Source organism: Mytilus trossulus, chromosome 1 (genome assembly GCF_036588685.1).
Source record: "Mytilus trossulus isolate FHL-02 chromosome 1, PNRI_Mtr1.1.1.hap1, whole genome shotgun sequence".
Classification (NCBI taxonomy): Eukaryota; Metazoa; Mollusca; class Bivalvia; order Mytilida; family Mytilidae; genus Mytilus; species Mytilus trossulus.
In genome coordinates this window covers 61,566,552-61,577,841 of record NC_086373.1, presented here as the reverse complement: position 1 = coordinate 61,577,841, position 11,290 = coordinate 61,566,552, and the positions used below count along the sequence as shown (strand labels likewise).

General features: G+C 31.8%; 1 protein-coding gene across 1 annotated transcript in view; it reads left to right on the top strand.

Moving 5' to 3' along the window:
* Positions 1 to 1,912: 1,912 nt before the first annotated feature.
* LOC134684090 (uncharacterized) overlaps positions 1,913 to 11,290 on the top strand; it is a 29,344-nt gene continuing 19,966 nt past the window's right edge. The window contains exons 1-5 of the mRNA XM_063543404.1: positions 1,913 to 1,937; positions 3,530 to 3,739; positions 8,225 to 8,455; positions 9,512 to 9,712; positions 11,085 to 11,258. Of these exons, the coding sequence (XP_063399474.1) occupies positions 1,913 to 1,937; positions 3,530 to 3,739; positions 8,225 to 8,455; positions 9,512 to 9,712; positions 11,085 to 11,258 (841 nt within the window). The remainder of the gene's footprint in view (positions 1,938 to 3,529; positions 3,740 to 8,224; positions 8,456 to 9,511; positions 9,713 to 11,084; positions 11,259 to 11,290) is intronic.

Sequence of the window (11,290 nt, the reverse complement as noted above, 5' to 3'; positions counted from 1 at the left end):
ATAATAACATATATAGCAATATTTGATTATTAAACAAATGGTTCAAAATCAGATTGAAACCAGAATGGCTTTCATTACTTCATTTAAGAAAATACACCATCGCGATTAAAAAAAAAATTAATTCAAAAAGACACGCGGAAGTATAATATATCAGTCACTTATTTGTATGCATCCATTATGCGTTTAAATTTCAAAAAAAAGTTAAGTATCTAATTAACGGAAGTAATATTGGACTTTTTCTTTGATTTTATAAAATGTAAATTATTGTCCCCGTGTGATGCGATACGACAGACATGGAAAGACTAGGCAACCGTGTGGCTGTCAGTCCGGTCTTGCTAGCACTAATCTCACGGGTACAATTTTTAACGATCGACTTTCTTTTTATCTATAGTTCTGACCCTTCTAAATATTAAGTTTATGGAAAAAAAACGCGTATGTGCTCCCAGGGTACATTTTTTTATTCTATTGAGGAAGATTTGTTTGTTTTTTTGTTTGCTCTTGTTAATCAAATAAACAATGATGGGAAAGTTCATTTCAAACACATTCACAAAGTTTGTCGCAGGATTTCCGTTAATGTTAATTATATGTATCTAATAAGATTACAAGAATGTTCAGTTCAATTCAATTCAATTGTGTGTGGTTTCCGTAAAGGCTTATTATTACGTATTTTCTCAGTAGTAGATTATTGTCCACAAAAAAACTTTTATAAATGTCCTCTTCCTTTTTCGGCATAGGACATTTATATCAAATAATTCCATGTCTTAATATTTACCGACTGCACGAGACCCTCGTTGGCAGTCAAGTTCGTTAAACACTCTCTAAAAGTCTTGTAGTACTTAATATGTGTTGTTCTTTTTATTTTAGCAAAGCATAAGTTCCGACTGTACTTGCTGGTCATTTCGCCATCTAATATGCTCGTATTACTTATCCACACATCTGTTTTGTTGACAGTTACAGCCCAACGTAAGTTGAATTTACTTTTTGGTTTCTTTACAGATTTGTCAAGAATTTCAATAACGGCCGGGAAACAGACTACCTTGGTGGCCTACGTAGACGATGTACTATATCATTAGTCTGTCAACAATGAGATTGTGAGTTCAAATTAAATCCAGTTTGAGCTTGGGCGTTCGACTCAAATATTAATTTACTAGGATTTTCAGTTTTTCTCTCCAGGCACTTTGGCTTTTTCCCGCTACGAAATAGCGCAATAACGATACACGTTACGTTTAACAACAATCAATTAACCAATCAGTAAGTCACTCGCTATATGTAGATTATGCATGGGAAACCCCGATTTTGTACATGTTGTACGAAAAAAACGAAAAATACACCATATAATGTTTGGGATAAAATATGAGGAGTAAGCTCTAATAATATGTTTCAGATAAGGAAAAGGAAACTAATTAGGTTACCAGACTCTTTTTATTGCTTAAACTCAGCCTATACATTCGAGTTGTCTCCCCGTATGTGGCAAAGTTTAAAAAGTCGAATAAAACAAAAGATCTGTTTCTGTTAACATGCAAGTACATTCGTAAATATGATAAACCACGTAATTTTCTTTCGAAATTTGCACACTTAAGTCTCTAGACCAATTGTTATCTGCTATTTCAATTTGCAAGGTGGAGGAAGACACCCGAGCTAATATAATTAGATACATTTTGCACCTATTTAAAAATAGATAAATCCTGCTCAATATACAGATCGTTTTCAAATAATTATATCTCGTTTCCATTCAGTGATACATGTACAACTAAATGATAATTCCATATAATTATTCTTTAACCTGAGAATTGAAGTATTTATTTGAGAATCCTGGAACTACATGCATGTATCATATTCAGTCCTCATTTCTCTTCAAATTCGTACTGTATTTGGCCTTTTAAAGTGTGTTTTCGTAACGTTCCAAGATAATATGTCGTGGGTTTATCGGTTTAAAGGTAAGTCAAGCTGAGTCTGGTATGCTAAGGATATGTACAACGCTATATTATTCATATTTCAATAAACTATTGGTTTGTAAAACAATCATGTACCTTTATTTTCATTTTATATGGAATAAGGAACGGGTGTCTTTACATAAAATCAATAGATCTAGATAACAAAGTCCTTATTTCTATATTATTAAACGAGAAGACCTCATTTTGTGTGTAGCTTCTCTTCTTTCCACAATAAATAAATCATCATTCCTCTGTGTATTTGTGTTTGTATTAGGGGTATTACACTTTTTCATGTTTTTGTCTTAAGGGATTGAACAATGCAGAAATATTAAGACGTCTGTTCATTTTAATTCCGACATAATTATATACACCATATTTAAGCAACACATGCCTTTACAATTAGCAAGATAAATGCTCTTGGAGATTATATGATGCACATCACAACTTGAAATAGTGCATTCTTGACAGAAGAGTTTAACATGTATCATTTACAGGCATATTGTACCTCAAATTAAAACAAGAGAGAGAGAATTTTTTTTTTAAGTATTACCAAAATACGGCTTGAAATCTTATGTAATATAAACGGATTATTGTCCGCCGGCTTAATTTCGCAAAATAGCGATAATTGCTTCTACTGAAGTTGAATGCAAGTTTCACACTTTTGACAGCCGTCAGATTAAGTTTTACATCTATAATCTCTTTTGATCTTGAAATAAGAAACATTTTATTTAAAATAAAGAAACATTTAAAACAAGAAATATTCAACTTAAAACTAAAACGAGAAATATTCAATTTAAAACGAAAGCTCATATAAATATTCAAAACGAGAGTTCATATAAAGCTATTTGCTAATTATAATAAAAGTTCCCAATGTCATTTTCTTTCAGTTATATTAATACAAAATTTTATCCAGGTAGCGATGACGAGTTTATTATGAATATTTCATTTAAATATTTTAATCATTTCAAGAAGAACTATTAAGATCACAAATGTGTGTATATGATAGCAAGCGCAGGCTGCATGATTTCATCATGTCTTCATTAATTATCACAGAGTCAACATATTTTTTTTCATGAATTATGTGCTGTTTTATCAATATCAAATGTTCCATTTTTCAACCTACTAAAATGAATTCAATGTTAAACATTCATTCAGAGATTAAAGGGGAGAGGAATTTACAAAATATTTCAAAAGTCAGTTCACATTTTTTGCAAAGTCGGTCAACAACTTTTACGAAATCGGTTCATAACTATCACCGAGTTGGTTTCAAACATTCGCAGAATCGATCAACAACTTTCACGGGAATCGGTACACAGCTTTCGCAGAGTTTGCAAAAACATTCACGGGTAATTTCAGGTAAATATGCTAGATCATACTCTACTTCAATATACGGTCAGCACATAATTTAGTTCTCAAAAACATCGTTTGCAATTTAAGACTTATCATACAAATGAGGACATCTAATATTGATAAAAAATCAAATGCAAATGTGTTTGACTGTCCCTCTAGTATCTTTCGTCCCTCTTCTAAATTAGGTGCATTATTTAAAAATCATTATTTGCATTTTGATTATGCCATGCTCATTGTTTTTACAGTGAACCTTGCCAGATTTGGGCAGGCTACACAAAGTTCAATGGCACTTGGTTGTTCCGCACAATGTGCCATAGATCCACCAATATCCAATAAATGGGGTCAACATATATGTACTCACACAATAGTTGGCAACAAACCAGCGTGGTGGATGTTTCAATTTTCTTTCGAGTTGGTTTATATAACAGATATTACTATTTACTACAGAGAAGGGTGTGAGTATACACATTATTATATAGTTACAAAATACCCGTGTCAGACAGAAATTGTACGAAAAAAGTAGTATTTAGTTTTTTATCTCTTCCAATGGACAAGATGAGAGCTAACAGAATTTACCCTGCTATCAATTGTTTCCTACAACGCAGACAAAAACAAATGTTGGTAACGGTCATTCCATCATAAATGAAAACACGTTTATATTATTTTATGAACATAACAACATGCACAACCACTTCAGAACAACAACAATTTTGGTAATTATATTCATGATTTAGCACCAGTAAATGTTATTTTAGGGAAATAAAACTCATTCCATGTTTGGTTCTTGTAATTAAACGCAATGTTTGAGATATTTTTCTCATGCTGAATGATTATAAATCACAATTCTTGTTCAATTAATACCGATTTGTTACAGCCACAGATAATAATCATAACCAAAAAACCAAAAAAAAACACGATTCTCTCGAGAGCCTGAATCTCTCACTTGAATTTTTTTCTGTTAAATCTTTCATCATTGGTTTAGTCTTCTTTTCAATATATATATATATATATATATATTCATTAAATAAAATAATAAAATAAGTAAAAAGTTAACAGTTCCATAACTTTTTACTTATTTTATTATTTTATTTAATGAATATATACATCTGCACATGTGAAATTTATTTTTTACGCCTATATATATATATATATATATATATATAAGTGTCTAAGAATGTAACTTTAACACACTAATGAGTGTTATAAAATTTGGTGTTATATTTATATATTATTCACGCAATATTTCGCTAAACAAATTAGCTTCATCGGGCGTGTGCATCTATCAAGGTGAAATCGGATGCATGACAAAAAATATCTTTGTAGCTTGAGCTACACAAAAGTTTAACATATTGATTGATGATCTGTATAAAACAAATTTTTGCCGTTTATTGTACATAAATATTTTTTTCAAAAATTAAAACAATTAGTTGTTTTAGTTAAATAGAAGTAAAATTGATGATTTATTCCTTTGGTTTCGGGTAGAACTGTTTTTCATCCCTCTCATTAAGTCCATAAGGTTCAAGAGTACGTAGCTGATGCATCCAGAACCTTTCTCTCTTTTTTCTCATTTCGGAGTCCCAATTTTGGTTTACCTCAATTATTTGAAAGGTGATATTTTCAAAAGTATGTCCTGTTCTTAAGAGGTGTCTCGTAATTTGACAGTTTCTTCCTTTTGTATAAAACGACCGATGATTGTTTAGTCTGATGTTGAATGTGGTTTCTGTTTCACCAACATACTGCAGCTTGCAAGTTCCACAAGTAAGAATGTAAATACTATTTTCCGTTTTGCAATTAGATGTAACATAGATGTTGTATCGCTGCTTTGTTACTGTGCTGCTGAAAGAGTGGTCAGTGTTGGCGGCTTTACAGCACTTACAGTTGCGTCTACCGCATTGTTTGTAACACCCAAATTTTGAAGTTTCGTGTTTCTTTACTTTAGATGTCACAAGTATGTCTTTGAGATTCTTGGGTCTGCGATAGGCAATAAGAGGAGGTGATGGAAAAATTTCTTTTAAGGAAGAGTCATTTTCGATTAGACGCCAGTGCTTTCGGATAGAAGATGAAATATTTGTCAAATCGGGATGGAAGGTTACAACAAACGGAATTCTATCTGCACGGGTCGCCTTATTTTTGTATTCCATGAGGCTAGCTCGATCTTTTTCTTTGGCTTTATCAAAAGCGTCTGTGATATTTTTGGTTTTATATCCTCTTGATTTCAGCTGTGTCCCAAACGATAGTTAAGTTTGGATTCAGAGGAGCAAATTCGCTTTAGTCTGAGGGCTTGACTGTAAGGTATACTCCTGGAGCAGTGTTTCGGATGACAACTTTTTGGAGAAAGGAACTGGTGTTTATCAGTTTTCTTTGTGTGGAGGTCAGTTGTCATGACCCCGTTTTTTACAAATGTGGTGGTGTCGAGAAAAGCAATTTTCTCGCTTGAAAATTCAGATGTAAATTTAATTGAGTGATGGAACTGATTACATATATATATATATACAACTCTTCTAAACATCAACCCAACAATGTTAGATCTGTAAATTTGCTTTCGCAAATTTTTGGTTCTTCCCTCGCCGGGATTCGAACCCATGCTACTGTGATATCGTGACACCAAATCGCCTGCACTGCAGCCGTCCCGCTAGACCACACGACCACCTGGGCTCTCAAAAAAAGAGCTTTCGCTGGCCATGTGTTACCTTTCCACGTCAGTTTTAATCAAGCGTCGTACTACAGTACATGATATATAAGGCATGAAAATGTTATTGTTACAGATCAGCTAAATTATCTATAGTAAAGGATCCTACAAATTAATGTAAGATACAGTCACAGAAAATAATTATATTCATAAGTACGTCTGAGTCAGTGACAACCCTTCAACAGATGTATATATATATACTAGAACTGTTTCAATTTTATCTTTATCTATAGTAGTATTCAAGACAATAACCGATAACTGCAAACTTTCCTTCAAACTATCAATTCAATTGCAATAACTTTATAATCAGTTACCCGATTTGGCTGATAATTAAGGGCATGTAGATCTTGGCCTAATGAATACTTTAATGCCTTGTCTGATTTGCCCTCAATGCTTTGATATTTGAGATACAAGTCAAAAACTGTGTTTTACCATACAGTATCTCAATGTTTTGTTTATAAATTAAGCATACAATAGAAACCTTGTACACATGACAGTATACCACTTTTTTATTTAATCAATGTGTTTATTGAGTCGACGTTTACGTATCCAAATACTTCAGTTTCGCAACATCAGTATAAGCAGTGAAGATTAGCAGGATATTTTTTTTTAAATGTGACCATTCTTAAAGATGCAGTTGAGCGGCACATGTTTTTTCAAGCCCCTCATTGTACTTATATTAGAGGTCAGTAATTTTGTTATATTTTTTTTTGGTTGTATACGATTGAATTGATACATTGTTATTTCTATTTTTTTAGGTCCGGTTCACTAAGTTTATCATCAAGTTGTCAGTGCTTCTGTGATAATATGATTTATAGCATACCTCTTTTGAATTATCTCTTCATAAATAAAATAATCTAAGATTCCAACACAAGCAGTCATAATTCACTTTAAAAATTTGCCATTCTACATTTTTGGTCCCTTACGGTCATTTATCGTTTATAAGTATTCACGATCATTATAATTGTTTTAATGTTTAAGCTTATAGCGTTACTGATCAAGGTAAATCCAGTAAAGTGCATATATAGTGAAAGTTAAAATTATAATTGCTATATTTTAATTTGTAGATGCAATCTCTGTATCTTTATTTCCGTGGTACAGGACTGTTCTATATTCTTCAAGGTATTCACAATTTAGGACCAAACAAAAAACTGCAATTCACTAGAATGAGAAGAATATCTTGTTGTCAAACTGCAAAACTAAGTGTCCTACATGCTTAAGTGTACAGGAATTGAACTATCCAGATGGACAAGACAACCCCTCTCCCTAAATAAATTTTATGACATATTTAATCGTATTGCTTGATTTAACGTTCGTGGTAAATTGTTTAATTTAAATATCATTGTGTCATAGGGTTTGTTTGTACTATATAGTTTTTTTTTCTTATACGATTAATAATCAATAATTAGACGTTAAATTACTTAACTTTTTTTTTTATCTGAATGGTAATCAGTTCTTGTGCTTTTGAAAGTTTTTGATTGTTGGTGGGTTTTTTTTTGCTATATCTTTTAGACATTTTAAGATGTTTCTTAAGAGACACCTTGTCGTAGTTTGTTGAAGGTTCGATAAAGTTTACTATTTCTTTAGACAAACATTTGCAGTCATAATGAAAATTTAACATTAAACAAAACAGTTTCAATGTATGAACTTTTCATATTGGCTCTGTAACAATTCTCTTATATATAGGTATAAATAATGACCAAGGGTGGTTGTAATGGACCCGCAGGCAAGGCATGGTGATTGATTAACTTGAATGATAATAATAAAATATCGTACTCGAAAAGACTGTAACATTTTCTTTTCAAGACGTTACAGAACACTGAGCACATTTATACTTTTTATCACTAATTGACAAAAAAAACCCGACATTTTGATTTAATCGATATCCCGTTTCATCTGTTCATAAAGCATTGCTGTGATTTCGTATTGCACGGGTGTGATGTCGTAATGCATGACTGCGATTTCGTAATGGCTTGTTGCAGCAGTTTCTCTGTTCAAAATTACCAGTTGCCGAAATTTGCATTTATAAAGCATGGGTATTTATATATATATTGTAGTAAGATGGTAAGATTTAAATAAAATGTCAAGTCATTTTAAAACCCAAGAAGAAAAAAAAAGAATATACACATGTTTGGTAGCTATATATGCTTTTGAAACAGTTTTATATTTTTTTATTATCATATTGAAAGTCTTGCGTATTCATTGTTTCATTACGTTCGAACCTTTATAACTGGTTTCATTGTTATTACAGTGGCTCGTCGTATGGATGGATTTAAATTATATGTTACCAATACTTCAACTATTCCACCTGACGGCTATCTCTGCTATGAAGATCCTGATCCTGGCCTTCCAAACATTACTATGACAATTCCTTGTTATGAACTTGGAAAATATGTTATTTATTACGATGATAAAGGGTCTGTAGAATCAAATGGTCGCTACGATGGACCTGTTGTAGAGTTATGTTATGTTGCCATTAATGGTAGGTTAATGGTTGTTATGTGTATTTATATTGCATCTTTCGAATTGAACTATTGTACATTACTGCATTTTCATTACGTTATCTCTTCTTTGTTGTGGTTTACGCTCTTTGGAGTATGTTTGATAAAGGCAACAGTAGTATACCGCTGTTCGAAATTCATATATCGATTGAGAAAAAAACAAATCCGGGTTACTAAGGGAAACGCAACAAATATTAGAGAACTACGACACAAAATGTAACACACACAAACACGAACTGTAGTATAACAATGACCATTTTCCTGACTTAGTACAGGATATTGTAAGAGAAAACTTACATGAAAGAACTTCAATACAAATAAATGGAGGAACATTCAGGACAGAGAAACACACGAATAATATATAGCTCACAAGAGTTACCAGGTTTAAACTTTAATATGCGAGACGTGCGTTTCGTCCACAGAAGACTAACCAGCGATGCCCAGATGATTTCGTTAGGCAAAACAAGTACATAGTTGAAAAGCACTGAGGATCAAAAGTTCCAAAAGACAGTTTAAATTTAACAATATGCTGCTTTGATCTGTAGGTGCAACTGTTTACTTTTAAAGTTATGGATTCACAGCAATGACATACAACTCTAGTTTGGTAATCCAAAAGTACGATAACATGGTGAAGACATATAAATAAGAAGATGATAGAGAGTAGAAAATCATTTTAGATCCCATAAGCAGGAAATAGTTTGAATAACTTTTGTTATATACCGGTATAACACCAAACTGAAATTCATTGTCATATGTTTATTAAAAAGTAAAAACACAAAAATACCGAACTCCGAGGAAAATTCAAAAAGGAAAATCAAAAATCAAAAGGCAAAATCAAAAGTCCAAACACATCAAACGAATGCCATGCCTCTAAAAATAACAGTCATTTAAAAACAAAACAAAAAATTTTTTAAGAACATTGGTTATAGATTTAATTTTTTTTAGGACAAACACATTATTGTGTAAAGTATCTTTTTAAAACTACATTCTGGTTATTATATATCAAAATATTGTTTTAGAAATATACATATTTTCAGGATGTCAAAAGAGTCACTGGGGAAGTAACTGCGAAAATGTGTGTGCCGACAAATGTATAGAGCAAAATTGTTATCCTGAAAATGGTTCTTGTGTTTTGGGGTGTAACTCTGAAAACTGTTTAAATGATATCTGCGATAAAGAAACTGCAATTTGTACCGATGGTTGTAAAATAAAACGGACCGGAATCTATTGTAACCAGTGTAAGTAACTGTGTTTAAATATCAATATAAAACTTTTCTTCTTTGAATGATTGAGCTAATTTATTTTGTCTTACTTTTATATTGAAATGAAATTTACACACTTTGACCAAAGATACAATATTAGTATGTTCTACATGATACGTTGTGACTGTTCCTTTATGATATAGATATGAACGATTTTTTTTTGTACCGAAAACTAATTTGATCAATAAGGATTTCAAGAATTTGGGTATAAAATGAGTTTACTCAGTTTTCCATGTTTAAGACGTTTGTCTGTTTTTCGGTCTATATCTCGTATTTTTTTTGTTATGGTTGTGTGTCATCGTTTTGGACTTGGAGTTGGGCTATTAGGTGTGGATCAAGGATTTTGAAAAAATGGTGCACCTAGTTAGCCAACGTTTAGACTGATGCTTATACATATCTTATGTATTTATTATATAATGTAACTGAATAATGCGGTGCTCGGGCACACTTTCACTCCCCTAAATCCGCTTATGACTCGATAAACGTTTCTGGTTTTTTTTTTTTACTTCTTACCTTTTTTAAGAAAGACGTAACAGTAAATATGTTTTTATACGCCCGTCTGTCCGACGTAAACATGTCGCACTGTAACTTGAGAACGACTTATCCAAATTTCATTAAACTTATTATAGTTGTTTCTTATGATAGTCAAATGATCTGTATACTTTTTGGTGAAAATAAAATTTGAACTTTGTAACTAAAACAGGGATGTGTTTTTTCACATCGCACCGTATATCAAAAACGATTTTTGATTATTGCTTAAAACTTAACACACTTCTTAGTTATAATAATCATAAGATCTGTATACTTTTTAGTGATTATTCAAAATTTCGTTTTAGAGTTGTTGAGTATTTTGTTAAAAAAAAAAGGGGTGTGGGTTTTTTTACATGTCGCGCCGTATCTCAAAAACGATTTATGATTATTGCTTAAAACTTTGCACACTACTTTGTTACATTAATCTAATGATCTGTATACTTTTTAGTGATGATTAAAAAAATTATTTTAGTGATATTTTTTGTAAAAATAAACAGGGGGGTCATATGTCCCGCCGTATCTCAAAAACAATATAAAGTTACTGCTTAAAATTTTCTCAGAAACTATTTATGATTGTTGCATAAAACTTTCACACAAGACAACGGGCGTAGCATGCGCTCATGGCGCAGCTGTTTATTTAGCTTTGAAATGCCAAAACCAGTACTGTAAACAAATACATAATTATATGCTTATATCAAAAACTATCCTATTCATATGTTCCATCTTATTTGACAATTATATTGATAACATCTTTATTCAATTTCATATATATATAAAATTAAAGAATCTGATTTCAAAGTGCATCTTTTCATCACAGATAACATAGCATCTGAAGGTATAGTATCGCAGGATCCAAGTGGTAGTCAACCAGCTAGTCAGGCTAATGATGGGGATATAACAACATGTTCTAAAACAAAGGGTTCTAGTGTAACATTTCAGGTTGACCTTCAAGAGATAAGCATTGTAACAGGACTGTTTATCCTGTTAGGTGGTATGTTATCTACAATACAATTGTCAAAGAGT